A 17,192-nucleotide genomic window follows, 5' to 3' on the forward strand; every position below is an offset into this window, starting at 1 on the left:
GGTCAGAATCCAACAGCATCAGCAGTCCTTTGTCAGCCTTCTATCAGAGTTTTGATCAGGTCCCTCAATTCCAGCTAGAAATTACCTGAAATTATAGAAAAACACATAAACTCATAGTAAAGTCCAGAAATGTGAATTTAGCATAAAAACTAATGAAAACATCCCTAAATTTAGCTAGATCCTACTAAAAACTACCTAAAAACAATGCCAAAAAGCGTATGAATTATCCGCTCATCAGAGACAAAACTGGACAAGTGATGAAATCTTCAAAGGAAGACTTGTACAAAGCCTAGAAACTTCTAGTTTGTAAAATGGAGAAATGGGCTGAAGCTTGCACTAACCACCTTTTGGGCCTATGTAAGACAAATCTTGTTCATATGATATGGACTCATTATTATAAATCATAAATTTTTTATTGTTTAAATTTCTTTTGATTTTAAAATCTCCATGAGCAGTCTCTTCATTCCATTCTTAGTCATGTCAGTTATATCCTTTCACTCATGACTAGTCTTTTCGGTTACCATGTTTTTAAAATTTAAATAAATTTGTTTTGAAAACTGTTTCATTAATTGCATTTGTTTTAAAAGAGAAAGTTTCTACTATGCATTAATGGTGGTTATTCACTCCTAATCTCTTTCCACCACTTCTCCTCTTCGTCATTCTCTATCTTTCCTTCTTCCATTTTTTCTTCAAATGAGAAAGAAGATAGCCACTAGAAGAAGCACCGGAGCATACTTTTCTTCCAAAAACCAGTCTCTCCCCAAGCAACCACAGTCACACACTCACATACATATACATTCCCATTCTTCTTCTTCTCGTTCATCCCATTCATCAGAATCCATGGTAAGGAAGGTCATTCATCAAAAGAGTTCTTCGGCTTGTAAGAAGACTACCTCTTCCCATAATAAAAGAGCAAAAGGTAAGAAACCCATGCATGATGGGGAAGCCCCTCCTCTTACTCTTTTATTCCTCCTCGCCGGTCCACTCCTCATCCCACTGGCCATTCGGCTCTTTCTCAACATCCTTATCGAGGACCAAAATGCTCTGTTTTTCATGACACAAGGGAGTCCCCTAACCTTGATTCTCTGGAATTCAAACAGAAATATGGTAAATCTCATTCTCATTTTGATCTCTATCGTTTTATATCTTGTGCGGCTTATGAGTTTCACACTCAAGTTCTCGCAAATCGCAATTTCTGTGCATCTTTTGTTGTTGATCTTAAAGCCTTATCTGAGAAAGGAATTTACTTTAAATCAAACTTTCATGATTTGAAATGGTCTCCTATTTTCAAAATTTGAAAACCAGTTTACCCAAACTTGGTGTGTGAATTTTATGCAAATATGATTCTTCATAAAGGCGAGATCCATTATTTTGTCAAAAACACAATTTTACCTTGAGTACTGAAACCCTAAGTGTTGTCCTGGGGTATGATGATACAAGGGTCAAGGCATATATGTCTGGAAAGTGGGATAATCATGTTGGAATTTTCCATTAAGTTGCCCTAGCTCGTATATGTGAAAACTTCTCTTTTATGGATGGTACTACTCCTACACACAAAGCCCTAGGACCTGTTAGGGCTCTTCTGCACCGTATCATCACTCATGTTATCACACCACAGAGCGGGTCATACAAGAGAGTAACTGTCTATAATACTTTCATACTCTATGCTATCTAAGGGTGGCAAACGGGCCTAAACTCGCCAGGCCGGCCCGCGTAACCCGCCAAAAAAGGCGGGCTGGACTGGAAAATCGGGACCGCCAAATAGCAAAAGCCCGCCTAACCTGCACCGCTTAAACCGCGGGTTTTGGCGGGCTTTGGCGGGGCGGGGCGGGCTTCCCTGCCGAGCTAAGGTTTTTTTTAGTGAGGGGGTATTTTTGCAATTTTTTTCCTAAAACCTAACTTCCCCCAACCTAACTTACAAGAGTATGAAGATAAAAATTGAGTGTTTTGAATTATGTTTATGTTATTTTTGAGACAATATTTATAATTATGTTTTGGATTATGTTTATTTTGCTTTGGAGAGAATATTTATACTTATATTTTGAATGAAAATTTGGTTTATAATTATATTTATTAGATATTTATAATTACAAAGACTTTAATGTTTTATAAATATATTTATTAGATATTTATAATTACAAAGACTTTAATGTTTGTGAATATAAAAAATATAATTTTTTATGCCATTAGAAATTATAAATTTATTAATATGGCTGTGAAATTATATATATTACTTAGTAGTTAATAGTAAAAAAAAAAGAGGAGCTTTGGCGGGCTTAGCCCGCCAGCCCGCCATGATTCGTCATATGTGAAATTGTGTAATAAGTGATAAAAAGAGTACCTTGTCCTATTGTATGTTTTTTACTTGTTTGTTTGAGTATTTTAATGTTGATTTAATTAATGAGCCTGTGGAGAACAAAGTATCCACAATCAAAAGTGGTGGTATACCGGACCAAGCTAAAGGTAAAAAGGCAAAAGACACTAAGGCTTCAGTTGTGTCTGAAAGTGAGGATGAAAGTCTTCTATCTCCCTCTGTTGCTAGAACATCTGATTCCTACAAATATCTCTTCTCTAGAATGGTTAAAGATGTTCTCTTGGAATTTGCTACCATGTCCAAGCAAATGGTGAAATTCAACAAAAAAGCTAAAAAGCTTGCATTGCAAAATGAAAAGGCTTGGCTAAAATCTCATGAACGGGTAAACTTGCTCTTAAAGTATTTGGATTCAGTTGATGAGGACATGGCTTCTTCTGAGAAAGAAGATGATGTTCTGGAATCTGATGAAGAGACCTCTGATGCCTAGTTTGCTCTCTGCTGCTGACACTGATTGCTCCTTATTTTGCTCTCTCTGATGAAACTATTTTCATTTATATATTGCACTTTAGTTTATGTTGGAAGACTGTAACTAACTTAACTTTGGCACTACTTCCCTGTTAAGCATGACTTATCATTTTGGACTACATTGTTTGATCTATTTTACTTGCAGGTGTCCCTCCTTGATGATAAAAGGGGGAGAAAAGGGACTGAATTGAAACAGTTTTCTATTTCACTATTGATGTTCTGTTTTTATTATTGATGCTCTATTTTTTACTGCTCTGTTATTGGCTCTTATTAATGCTCTGATTTTGCTCTGTTTTGAGCACTCTATTTTAATGGATTGATTTCAGTTTTGAGCTTTGATTGTTTTGACAAAAATATTTTTTGCTCAAATGTATACGGACTGTCTGGCTTATGGAGCGTCATTAACCCTTGTTCTTAAATAGTTCTGTATGCTTTGACTTGTGGAAAAATGGCTCTGTATTAAAAAGCTCCAATTTTTGAAATTTTAATCATCCTTTAAAAACTTTTTGGAGTATATATACAGGCAATGCTTCTATAAATGTTTGGTTAATCAGGCACACATTAAGGGGGAGTTTATTGAACATAAGAATGGGAGAGAAATCTGTGAATCTTCAAAGGGAAGTACTCTATCTTAATATTTTCAATTCAATTTTAAAAATGTTTGTCATCAAGGGAGAGATTGTTGAGTTTGAAAAACTTATATTAAATTAATATGATAAACAAATATTATTAAAAAGTATTTAATAAATTGTTTCCAATTGTTTGTTTGATGAATTTAGTGAGTGTGCAGGAAAGCAACTTAATTTTCATAGTGGCCCAGGTTAAACAAGCCCAACTTAATCATTAAATAAATTCAGTCCTGTGCAAAAGTTATTTCACAAAGTGGCAGAACCTTGAGACTAAAGAAGAATAGACAAGTCCAAATCACAAGCCCATGGACTAAAATTGATGAATCAAAGAAAGAAACCCAAGGTTCTCAAAGCAAATTTCGGTTACTCCATCTCTTGGTAATTGGAACTTGAAATTCAATTTGATTTAATTTCATTAAAAGCTTCCATCGAAAGTTTCTCTCTTTTCTCTCCTCTCTCTTTCTTCGGTCACATCTTGTGTTCATCCAAGAAAAAGAAAGAAGAAAATGGAAGGTTCAGAGATAAGATTTTGAAGAAAGGCAAAAAAGTTTTTGCCAAATCAAAGTGAAGAAAAGAAGGCTACAAACCGTAGCTATTCTCTCGGTCAAAGCACATAAAAAAGTTTATTTCATCATTTGTGCTTCACCGAAGATCAAATAAGAAAGCTTCAAGGTCTCATGCATGAAAGAGGTAACCATGAAGAACGTGAAGCCTACATGGGTCAGAACCACATCAACAATCAGAATCAAAACTTGGGGTCAAAGTCAAGTTCAATGGCCTAGATTGAAGAAGTTAGAAGAAAAAGGATGAGAGGGATCTGGTGACATGCATGCAACAGATTCGGCGCTCTCTCTTTCTCCTCTTTGTTGAAGCCGCTGGTACTCTGATGTTGGAGAAGAAGATGCTGTGAAGGCTGAACCAGTTTCAACTTTGGAAGCTTCACCCCTCTATATTAAGGGTGAATGGCCAAGGGTTGAGACAATGAGAGTAAGTAAAAAGCACAGAGTTCACTCTCATAGCTACCCAAGCTATTAGAGTTCTTCTCCTTCATGTTGTTCATATAGTATTTCTTTTTTTTAGTTTTGTCTGTCTGAGTCTCATGGTAAAAAAGACAAACATGGTAAGGTTTGTAAGAAAAAGTCAATGAGAGAAAAATAGCAGTGAGCAAAATTAGAGAAAAAGCCATAAGATGTCTCAGGTTTGCTTTGTACATCTTTCTGTTTTGTGTCATGATCCTGTGGGAATTCTTTTGGATTGGGTTAGAATTTGAATTTGTCCTTGATAGGATTAGGTAGATCATAGGGAAGAATTGGTGTTTGTAATCTTGAAAAAGATAGCAAAATTTTATCATTATTGTGATGGAGACTGGATGTAGGCTACATTGCACCTAGTAGCTGAATCAGGATATATCTGGTGTCATTTTTTCTTCTATGCTTTTTTCTGTTTCTGGTACTTAGGAGACAAAATTAAAAAATATGTCTCTCAACTCATCACGAGACAAAAGTGAAAATATCTCCCGAAGTCTTATTAAAAAAGTAAAAGTAATATTCTGCAAAAAAAAAACTAAGATTCAACCCCTTTCTTTTAGCCACTGATTACCATTTAATTATTTCATTTTTATATTATTATTTCCCCTCAAGTTTTCACTGTATAGGTGTCATAATATTGTTGATGAAGTGCTTGTTTGAGTGTCAAATATTAAGTTAGAAAAATATTTTTTTTAATAATTTTTTTATTGTGTTTTGATAAAATTTTAATAATAAAAGTAAAAGTATTATATTTTTTTAAAAAACTATAATTTATATCTTTTTTAAAATATTTTTTTACTTCAAAAAAATGTTCTAAGATAATATAAATAAACAAAAAAAATATTTTTATATTATTCTACCTGAACATAATTACTAAACAAAAAAATATATTTATATAAGATATCTAAAAATAAAATTATTTTTATTTTTTTATAAGATCTTTTAAAAAAAATTACTTAAAAATAATTTTTTGTGAAGGTTCACCAAATAAATCCAAAGTCTTAACGATAATACTTTAGATATATTCAACTTTTATCCGTAACAAAAGGGTCTTACTTAATTAAGAACGAAACCAAAGTACAAAATGAAGATTCAAAGAATGAACAAAGTATAAAACTGAATGTGAATGATATTATTGGATGACACAATATGAGTTACTATATCTGGTAATTGTAGTGTTCCTTAATTATAAAGAGCGAGGAACACTTCCCATAAAAAAAAGAGCGAGGAACACTTTACAATAATAGAGAGTGACATAATTATTGAGATGAATTCCCAAAACGGAAAACACAAGATAACTACTTAACTGATAAATTTATTACATTAAGAAACATGAAATAAGGAATACACATACACGATCATATTCATGCATGGCCTTATTTGTAATCAAACAATTTTCAACGAAAGGTTTGGATACCCAGCTTGAGTTTTGTACCGTTCAAAAAGATCTTCAAGTGCTTCAATAAACTGACTATGTACTTTGCCAACCTAAAATTTATTTTCCATCTAGTGTTAGTGTTCAAGTAGAATAAAATATTGTTGGAAGACTAAAAGTTCTAATTTCTCAAAATATCTATTATATAGAAAAAAAATGTATGAAAAAGAAGATATATACAGTTCTTTGAATAACGCATTACCTTTTTCTTTTCTTTCTAAAACTAACATAAAATTTAAAATTAGGAGTATATATATAGTACATACCTCCTCCATGGTTGGTTCTGGATTTTTGTTGACCTCAATAGGTTTACCTACCACAACATACATTGGACGTTTGAATGGTATTGGAGACCTGAATAGAAAAGAGGACTTGTGCTAAAATTATATTTTCTCAGCCTCAAAAATGAAAAATTACTTGGGTTAATTATATTCTATAAAAAAAATATTTTCTCAAAAGATGCAATATAATATTAACTAAATCGTTTAGCAGCAATTTAAGTCCAAGCGTCACTAAACCGTTTAGCAATGGTTGAAAACCGTCATAATCTATAAGGTAGTGTTTGTTTTCAGAGTCAGGACACAGAGACATGGACAGTACATATTTAAAATGTGTTTGGAAGCAGAGACATAGACACAGAACACATTGTCTTCGAGACAGTTTTTTATATTTTTGTGTCAACTCTTTTATAAAGGACAATGATGGACACGGGATTTAGAAGAGTGGACACGGACTTTTTTATAAATTTTATTTTCTTTTTTGTCTATAGATATTTTTTATTATTCCACTATTATCCCTTCTTATTTTTCCTATAATTAGTTTTGAAACTTTTGAAAGATAAATATTATTAAAGATAAAATTGATCTTTTAAAATGCTAAAAAATAATTTATAAGTTGTAATTTATTTTATTAATTTAAAGAAAAATCAGTTTTTAGATTAAAAAAATTGGTCTTCTAAATAAAAATAGATTTTTATGTGCAAAAATTAAATTTTTTTATGTAAAAATGGATTCTTTTTTAAAAGTAATTTTTTATTTAAAATTAATTTGACTTATTAACCTAAACAAAATTTTTTATTAATCAAACTCAGATCTATTTTTTTTGTTAATCTTAACCATATGTATTCCTACATATTAATAATAAATTTAAAAATAAAATAAATATATTTATAATTTTTATTTTAATATAAATACTATTATATTTTTTTTTATTAAAATTTTTTGTCTCTTCAAACATTTTTTCAAGTTTCATCTGCTTATGTACTCTCATTTTCTATTAAATTAGTTTGTACTTAATGTAGAAAATTTGGAATTATATGATTATTTTAGTAATTTCATATAATATTTTAGTGTTATCCATGTGTATCCAAACATAATACTGGACATTACATTAGTGTCTTGTACATCGTATCCAAACACAATACACAAACAATCATTTTTAGTGTTTTCGTCCTATTATCTCTATCTCAATATCATGTTCTGTCCTGTCTCTGAAAACAAACACAGCTTAATTACTGTTGTAATAATTCTTTAGATAAATTCATGGATTCTAACCATATTTGGTAGAAACTCACATACACAGTCTATGTAAAGTGATAATTAAGAATCATTAGATCATAATTTAGTTAAATTTATCAAATCATCTAACCGTTCTTAACTATTAACTTTACGTAAAGACAACTGCACGTGAGTTTTTCACCTTTTTATTTATACACCACCTTCAATCATTTCTATCCAAAATTCTAATTATCCAAGAGGTACATTGACATAAAAAATAAACACAAACCCGAAAATTCCCCAAAAAAATATTGCGGGGAATTTGATGGCCCTTGCAAAATTGAGAATCAACTTCCAATTTGGTTTCCACCAATTATAGATATCTGACTATATATATGGGGAATTTGATGGCCCTTGCAAAATTGAGAATCAACTTCCAATTTGGTTTCCACCAATTATAGATATCTGACTATATATAGCACCATTGCATCAAAAGAGAAATTGTGGTTAGTTAAAATGAAAAGCATGAAGTATTAAAAGGAATAATATAGACCCATGAAATTACCTGCCCAAAGCAGAAAACTGGAACAAGAGGTTTGCCCTTCTCCATTGCTACGCGGACAAATCCTCTTCTTTCCTTAAGAAAGATAACCTATAAAATACAAAATAAATTTTTTAATATGAACCAAAAATTTCTTTTTATAATTAAATCATAAATGAAAATAGTAATTAAATCTTCTTCAATGATTCCGTCAGTCCATCTTATCCAATACTAGAAATAGGATAATGCAACACAATAAATTTAAATACAAACACATACATAGAAAACATTAATACTTCATTTGTTTTATAATATTTATTCCATTTGCATTTTTAAAGGTTTTAAAATATTTGTCATATTTACAAATATTTAGGGGGTATTAATTTTTTCTCTAATTAATTTATTCATAATAATAATAATAAAATAATTTGATTAAAAAACTAATGATAACTTTTGATATATGAATAATTATATAGAAATGAAGGAAGAAATTAAATGGACCTCAGAACTATACTCCATGAGAGAGATTTCTCGCCATCCACCAGGCACAAGAATGCAACTATAGCCAGAATCCAATAGCGACAGAAAATTTTTCTTCGACACTGATGTAAAACCCAACCAAGTCCATATGTGTCTCAAAAATGGTATATAAAATATCTACATAAAATTTTAAAATTATATACTTATTAATGATAATCATTACAAAAAAATAATTAAATTCTCAAGTAGAAAAAAAGCTTACCACACTGCTTGCAAGAACTTTTATCTTAGGAAGAGGTATGAGACCTGTGCTGCTTGTTAGTGCAATAATGCCATTCGACAAAATTGAATGTGGTTCATAACCAAAAACTGCACATTAATATATAGGGCCATAAAATGACAAAATGATTTCATTCACAAAAATAATAATGTATTTTAATAATATAGAATAACAAAATCTTAATCATAATTAAAATTCAATCTAGTCTACAATTAATTAGCATGAGCTCATATATTATAAGTTTAATGTGATTAAGTATTTTTTGATAAATTTATCGTCATGAACATATTTTAAAAATAGAAATTTATTTTTGAATGTAAATAAAATGTTATGTTATTCCACACTCTATGCATCCGCCCACTATTTTGAATGAACCTTAGCTTTTTCTCCCGGAAACACCTCACAATTTAATTTTAAATGAAACGAAGAACACAAGAAATATATACTTTGTAGGTATATAAAAATGTTATACTATCAAGTAATTAAGCATAGTATTTATAATCTAAAATTTAATCAAGAGTAGTTTGGTTCAAACCATAAGCACGATTAGGATTGAAGGCCTTTATATCCTCTACATGAAGTGTCACGGGAAAATAACTGCAAGCATGTTTGCATATAAACCTGAAAAATAGAAAATAAAAATAGAAACAAAAAACAAGGTTTATATTTGGTTAGTTAATAACTGGTTTGTGTTTTATTTTTCTTTTATAACTGTTACTTAATTTATTTTTTTTTATCAATAATAGATGTAGATTTATTTGTTGTAATTTTTTTAGTGGGAGTACAGTATATAAAGAGTACATAGTATATAACGTGTAATAAAAAAATATTTTTTAAAAATTTTTTTCATTCTTTTCAAAATGAGAAGAACTTATTTTCCTCTCTTAATCTCTTTTGGTTTATCAAATTATCATCACAACTTGAACAACTTAGGCCATGAGATTTTCTTTATAGTGTGGTGAATGCGGAGAGCAACCAAGCTTTGAATCAAATTAAAAAAATTGTGAATTGAGATCCAATCGTCGCCAATTTTGCCATTTTCTTCATTTTCCTAATTTTTCTTTCTACATTTCCTTTTCTCTCTCCTTATCTCTTCCTTCAAACTCTTCCAATAGAGTTTGATGAGAGACTATTTCGCAAGATTCTTTCTTATTAATTTAAAATGAAAAGAAATTTTTATATCTAGCCATGTAACTTTCTATGAAACTCATTTTCCATTTTCATATTCCACTACACTGACATTCCTGTGCTACCCACTCGTACTCCACAATACATTGATCTTTTTCAATATGATACACCACCCACACATCATTTTCCACCACCCACATATACCACACTCACATATTCAAATCAATATTTCTCAAGCTCAATTCACTCACCAATTTTCTCACACATCATTGCACTCATTACCACACCACACACTATAACAATGCACCTGCATCACAAAACTACAACATCACACATTACTGCATCACTAGAAAATATGAAAGAGTAAAAAAATCATTTGCTTATTTAAAGGACTACCATTGTATGATAACCCACGCAACTCACTCTAGCAACTTTATCAACTCTAACTCTTTATATCTTATCTCACAATACTTATCATATGATAAACTAACCCCAAAATATAAGTCCTTTTCTCTAGCCATCACCTCAAATCCAGAACCTAGTACTTCTGAGGAAGCAGCTACACATGAATGTTGGAGAAAGGCAATACAAGCTGAGTTGACAGTTCTAGATTAGAGCATAACTTGATGTCTCACTCAACTCCCAAAAGGCAAGAAGGCTGTGGGTTGCAAATGGATTTTTTTGGTAAAATTCAATCCCGATGGCAGCATAGAAAGGCACAAATGAGGCTAGTTGCAAAAGGATTCACTCAAGTACAAGGAGTGGATTATGGTGACACTTTTAGTCCAGTTGTCAAAATGATTACTCTATGAGTAATGTTAGCATTAGCAACCGACAAAGAAACAGTTGGAGGTCAATACTGCTTTTCTTCATGGAGATTTGGACAAGAAAATTTATATGAAGATACCACCCGGTTTGGCTGTATCATAACCAGGTTTGGTTTGTAAATTACAAAAGTCTCTATATGGTTATAAGCAATTTTTTTATGATTCCCTCTTCATCAAGAAACAATCTGAAAAGTTCACTGCCATTTTAGTATATGTTGATGACTTAGTTTTAACCGGGAATGACATTCACGAAATCAATTTCATCAAGTAAATTTTGGATGACAAATTCAAAATAAAAGATATTGGTGATCTCAAGTACTTCTTGGGAATGGAAGTAGCACGCTCTAACTCTAGAATTCACATTTATCAGCCTAGAGTACGTCATAGACCTTCTCAAAGATTTTGGTTATCTAGATTGTAAGTCTCTCTCCACCCCATTTGATTATAGTTAGAAACTCTCGAAGGAATCAGGTACCATTTTAACGGACAACATTACCGATCGACTCCTTTACCTCACAAATACTAGACCTGATATCTCTTATGCTGTGGGACGTTTGAGCCAGTTTTTGAACTGTGCAACCACTTCTCACCTACAGGCTCCTTTTTGCGTACTCCAATATTTAAAAAGCAGACTTGCAATTGGTCTATTCTTCTCCTTTACTTCTAATCTGCATCTCACCGGATTTGCTGATGTTGACTGGGCTACTTGTGCCGATACTCGTCGTTCCGTTTTCATACTTAGAAACTCTCTCGTTAGCCGAAAGAGTAAGAATCACACCACCATTGCCAAGTCCTCTGTATAAGTTGAATATAGGTCTCTTGTTGTTGCCACTTGTGAAGCTAGTTGGTTATCTTTCTTAATGAATTTTATTAGTTTATCGTTTCAAAAGTCTATCACTCTATTCTAGACAACCAGTCAGCCATTCAGATCGCTAGTAATTCCATCTTTCATAAAGAACCAAACATATTGAAGTAGATTATAATTTTATTCGTGAAAAATATTTGTCTAGTCTCATTCATCTTATGCTAGTTCGTTCCAAAGACCAACTTGCTGATTTTCTTACCAAAACTATGCCACTGGGTCCTTTTCTTACTGATGTTTCTATGTTAAAATGGTTAGATTTATACAATTCTAACTTGCGGAAGAGTGTTACTAATTTATTTTTTACCAATAGTAGATGTAAGTTTATTTGTTGTAATTTTTTAGTGGGAGTACAGTACACAAGGAGTACATAGTATATAAGGTATAATAATTCAACAAATATTTGTTGAAGGGATTTTTCATTCTTTTCAAAACGAAAAGAACTTATTTTTCTCTCTTAATCCCTTCTAGTTCATCAAATCATCAAACAGCTTAGAGAATGAAATTTTCTTTAATAACGGGATAAAAAATATTCCATAAACAAAAATAGAAATCCAACAAGGTAACCACTAACCTGGACAATGTTCGACCAAATTTACTCTTTTCATTGGTAGGAATCACCACAAACACAAACAGCAAAGCAAATCTCCTGTTATACAATGTAAAAGATTTTTTTTCTTAATGTTATTTTTTTAGAAAAAATATTAATAGTTAGTAACAGAAATAAAGAAAAAAAAGGAATTAAATCACTCTTTGAAAATATAGCCACATGAAAATAGCCTTCTAAAATATTTGGAAATTAATTTGTTTGCCTCTTTCTTTGAAACTCTCTTGTTGCATTTGTTTATGAAAATGAGACTGTGACAAAGAATTAAATTGGATGAATAGAAACATTGTATTTAGAGACACTAAATTAATGTATTTTATGTTTATTCTAATAAGAAAAACACATAAATACTAATAAAAAATATAACTTATTTTTTATTTTTTCTTTCATTATTATTGTTAATTTTATAATTATATTTTTTATTATTAATTTTTTCATCTTAAATTTTTTGAATAGAAAAATAAAAATAAATTAAATTTTTACAATTTGATTTACTTTATCATCAAATAGAATATAAATGTCTTTGTCATTTATATCTTATTTTCAGTATATTATCTTATTCTCAGAAACAAACACGGCCTTATTATATTCATACAAATTGAAGAATAAAATAGCCCTTAATTTAAAAATAATAAACTTATCTATCAAAATTTGACAAATTAATTTCTTACGAACATACTAATAATAGTCCTCTCTAAGATGCCTAAGTTGAAAAGATTAAAGGATAATTAAGCTTTTATTTTTATATTTTATTATTTGTACACATTAAAAAACCCAAAACCATATTCGTATTTCCATGTAAGATTTTGTTTTAAGACAATGTATATGTGAGAGTGAGAGGAAGACGAGAGAGATGGAAACTCACAAGAGTGCCTTTGAGAGAGGGAGGAAAAAAAGTGAGAAGAGGGAGAAGGCACCATTGAAGTGAATAGGTCCCAACCACAATGCCAATGCCACAGTTGTTTTTAGGCCTTTCAATAACTTATTGCAAGAAGACACATCGCCGGCGAACACTTCATTGGATCTGAACACCTTCTCCTCTGCCATGTTTCTCGCTCTATCTATAATATGTGTTTTGTTTAATTTATAATGTTTTAGTACAATATCAACTATCATTTCTACCCTACATCAATTAATTAGATTTAAAGATTGATGTTGCCTCTCTTACCCTACTAATTTTGTGTGTACAGTATTTTTTGTATTTTTTATTTAATAATAAAAACGATACTTGTGAGGTAAATTAAATGTTATGAAATATGGATGGGAAGCAACAATTCACACACGTGAGATATAATAAGAACGTAGCAGAAAGGAAAGTTAGGGAGTAGTTGAGACTGAAAGGGAAAATTAATTAGTTGCTGTCCTGATCTTCTTTGGGTATAGTCGTGTGTGTCTATATATAGCATATGCAGCAAGCTAAGAGAACTTGGCGTATTATTCAGTAATTAAAAATAAAAGAACTTCAATTCAGTAACTCTGCTCTCATTCTATTCCAAATGTGAAGGCAATTTTGTCCTTCTCTCTATTAGTAGAGTTTGTCCTTGCCATGCAATAGCAACAAATTACATATAGAATTTAGAAAATTTGAACTATAAGACTTATTTTTTTAAAAAAAATTGAATTAACCAATTCACCGACTTTAAGTTAGTTGGCCAATAGCATCCTTATTCATTATAGTATTGGCGGCAATAAATTGAAAATGAATCAGATAATCTGACGTGTGGAATGTAGCAATTTATTTGAAGATAGCTTTCAGTAATAAATTTGGTTACATCTAACAAAATATGTAATTTAAAATCTCAAATTTGGTTACATCTAAAAAAATATGTAATTTAAAATCTCCATAAGAGTACATCAAGAGTACATATAGGTAGCGTTTGATAAAGAGACAGAGACGGAAAGACTGAGACTGAGAGACAGAGACTAAGAGACAGAGATTGAAATAAATTTCAGTATTCTGTTTGGTGCAAAGTGGGAGACAGAAATTAAAACAAGAATAAAATTCTAATTTAATTTATACAAAGGGTAAAATTAAAATTAATTAATTGAAATGAAGGTATTTTAGGTGTAAAATGTTATTTAAGTTTCAGTCTCTATCTCTAAAAATTTTAGTCTCCAGTGTCCTCACTTTTTGGAAGTACTGAAATACTGAAAATTTGAGGACAGAGACAGAAATTTTAGTACCAGTCTCTGATCCAACAAACATGATACTGAGTCTCAATCTCCCAATTTCTGTCTCAGTACCTCAAAACAAATGTTACCATAGAGAAAAGAGAGAATGTTTGATAAAAAAATATCATTACTTTAACACAACTACTTATTATTGTTCTAATACATCTCCACAAGTTGGAGGATGAAAAAATTCAAAGAACTCTAAAATTTGAGAGATTAAGATGAAAGGGATGAAGGAGGCAATGACTTAGTAAAGATGCCATCCAATTGTCCTGAAAAAGAGAAGGAAGAAGTTTCATCGTTCCAACTTGAGTCTTTTGAGGACCACATGACAATCAGCTTCCAAGTGTTTAGTTAGCTCATGAAAAATAGGATTTGCTTGCTGCCATGTGTAGAGTGCTCTGATTATCACAGAAAAGAATAGGAGTGCGATCAGTTGGAATTTGAAGAAAAAACAGCATATTGATCAACCATTGGAGCTCACAGGTGGTGTTTGCAAGAGCGCTATATTCTGTTTTTGTTGAAGACTTGGCAATAGTGGATTGCTTCTTTGTTTTCCAAGAGATCAAAGACTTTCCCAAAAAGAAGCAATAACCAGTTAAAGAACGACAAGTATCTGGACAACTTGTGCCAATCAGAATCATTGAATCCACATATATGAACAGAAGAGTCACGGAAAAAGATACCTCTGCTGAATTAGACATCAAGTATCTCAAAACCCAATTTGCTGCAAGAAAATGAGATTCAGTAGGAGAAGCCATGAATTGGCTAACCTACTGCATAGCGAATGTAATGTCAGACCGAGTAGTAGTAAGATAGAGGAGGCTGCGAACAAGACGACGATAAATTAAGGGATTAGGAAGCAAAGGGCTACTGTCTTGATGCAACTTTGTAGAACTATCTATGAAAATAGATGCTGGTTTAGCACCCAACAAACCAGAGTCTTTCAATAAATCAACATAGTACTTTCTTTGAGATAAAGAAATTTCTTGAGCAGAATGAGCAACTTTAATACACAAAAAATATTTAAGAATACCCAAATCTTTGATTTTAAAATGCTGATTTAACATAGATTTAATGACAGCCATCTCAAAATTAGAATGCTAGTGAGAATAATATCATTAACATACACCAACGAGACAGAAACTTCAGCACCAATAAATTTGACAAAAAAATGGTAATTAGAGAGAGTCTGTTGGTACCCACAAGAAATTAAAAGTTTAGAAAATTTTTCATACCACATACGACTTGATTGTTGTAAACCATACAGTGATTTCAGCCGTTTATAACATTGATTTGAATGACTAGAGCCAGGAGGCAAGGTTATATATACATCTTCAGATAAATCTTCGTGTAAAGGCATTGTTAACATTTAATTAATAGATAAGCCACCTCTTCTTGAAAGCCAGAGGTAATACAAGTCAGATGGTAGCTGGTTTGACTACAGAAGAAAAAGTCTCCAAGAAATTCACCCTTCTGTTTGAGTGTATTCTTTTGCTACGAGACTGAGTCTTATAGCGTTCCACAGAACTCTCAGGGCGACGCTTGGTCTGATACATTCATTTACAGCCAATGGATTTTACACCAGGAGGACAATCCACAACATACGAAGTTTGGTTCAAATCCAGAGCAACAAGTTTAGCTTTTATAGTACTACGCCAATGAGAATATTTATTGGCGTACTGATAAGACTTTGGCTCAATTTTAGAATGCAAGGATAAAATGAATTTCTGATGAAAAAGGGAGAGAAGGTCAAAGAAAGAACAGAGAAAATAGAATAACTACAAGTTGAAGATGGTAGAGTTGGAGTAGTGAGAGAAGAGCCACAAATGTAGTCAGCGAGACGGTTGGGGGATGTCTTTGACAGAGGTAGGAGGCTGTGACTGATGGTAGGAGGAATGGTTGAGGACTATGTAAGAGAGATTATGTCTGATTGGGAAGCATTAGACGTGGTTAAGAATTGTGAAGGAGGAGAAGAGATGAACTAAGGTGTATTAGGTTGATGATGAAGTATGAGTGGGTCAATGAGTAATGGTTCAGGCCCAATGAGAATGAAAATGGGTTGTTTGATTGGTGTTTCATGGAATTGTTTTGTTTTGGACATGTTTGGACTTGATATGTTTAAAAGTAATTTAGTACCAGTGGCAAAACCATTTTATAGAAAACAATATTTCTGAAAAATTCAAATTTTTTATTTTCCAAAGTGTAAACAATGTGACCTTTTATTCAATTTTTAAAACCAAGAAAAACAACTTTCTTTGACTTTGGATCAAATTTAGAATGATTAGCCATAAGAGTTGATATATAGCATAAGCAACCAAAAATCTTTGTCTCATTGTAGTTAGGAGATTTATTAAATAAAATTTTAAAAGGAGTTTTAAAATTATTTATAGAAGAAAGGACTCGGATAATTAGATAAACTGCATGATTGATAACGTAGGACCAAAATGAGAGAGGTAAGTTAGATTGGAACATGAGAGCATGAGCCACATTTAAAATATGTTGGTGCTTACATTCCACTCTGGGTGTTTCAACACAACTATATTGATAAATTATACCCTTTAAAGAAAAGAAATCATGTAAGATAAATTCCGATCCATTGTCGGAACGTATATACATAACTTTGGAGTTAAATTACGTTTCGACCAACGCAATAAAATTCTTGACATGATTTTGTACTTCGCTTTTTGATTGCAATAAAACTACCTAAGTGAAATGGCTAAAATCATCAACAATAGTTAAAAAATATTTATGATTATAAATTGAATTTTGTCAAAACGCCCCCATAAATGACAAACATCACAAGGCTCATTATGAGGCATAGAAATAAAGAGAAATTGTCTATATAAAAACTTTAATCTTTGTCTA

General features: G+C 31.4%; 1 protein-coding gene across 1 annotated transcript; it reads right to left on the reverse strand.

The window, feature by feature from the left end:
- Positions 1-5,609: 5,609 nt before the first annotated feature.
- On the reverse strand, positions 5,610-13,206 carry LOC127746777 (diacylglycerol O-acyltransferase 2D-like). Its single transcript, XM_052261090.1, has 9 exons — positions 13,018-13,206; positions 12,120-12,194; positions 9,264-9,349; positions 8,711-8,817; positions 8,470-8,625; positions 7,993-8,079; positions 7,717-7,814; positions 6,198-6,285; positions 5,610-5,984 (listed from the first exon to the last, which is right to left on the reverse strand). The coding sequence occupies exons 1-9, from the start codon at positions 13,197-13,199 to the stop codon at positions 5,883-5,885; spliced, it is 981 nt and encodes a 326-aa protein (XP_052117050.1). The 5' UTR covers positions 13,200-13,206; the 3' UTR covers positions 5,610-5,882.
- Positions 13,207-17,192: the final 3,986 nt, after the last annotated feature.

Source organism: Arachis duranensis, chromosome 1, assembly GCF_000817695.3.
Source record: "Arachis duranensis cultivar V14167 chromosome 1, aradu.V14167.gnm2.J7QH, whole genome shotgun sequence".
Lineage (NCBI taxonomy): Eukaryota > Viridiplantae > Streptophyta > Magnoliopsida > Fabales > Fabaceae > Arachis > Arachis duranensis.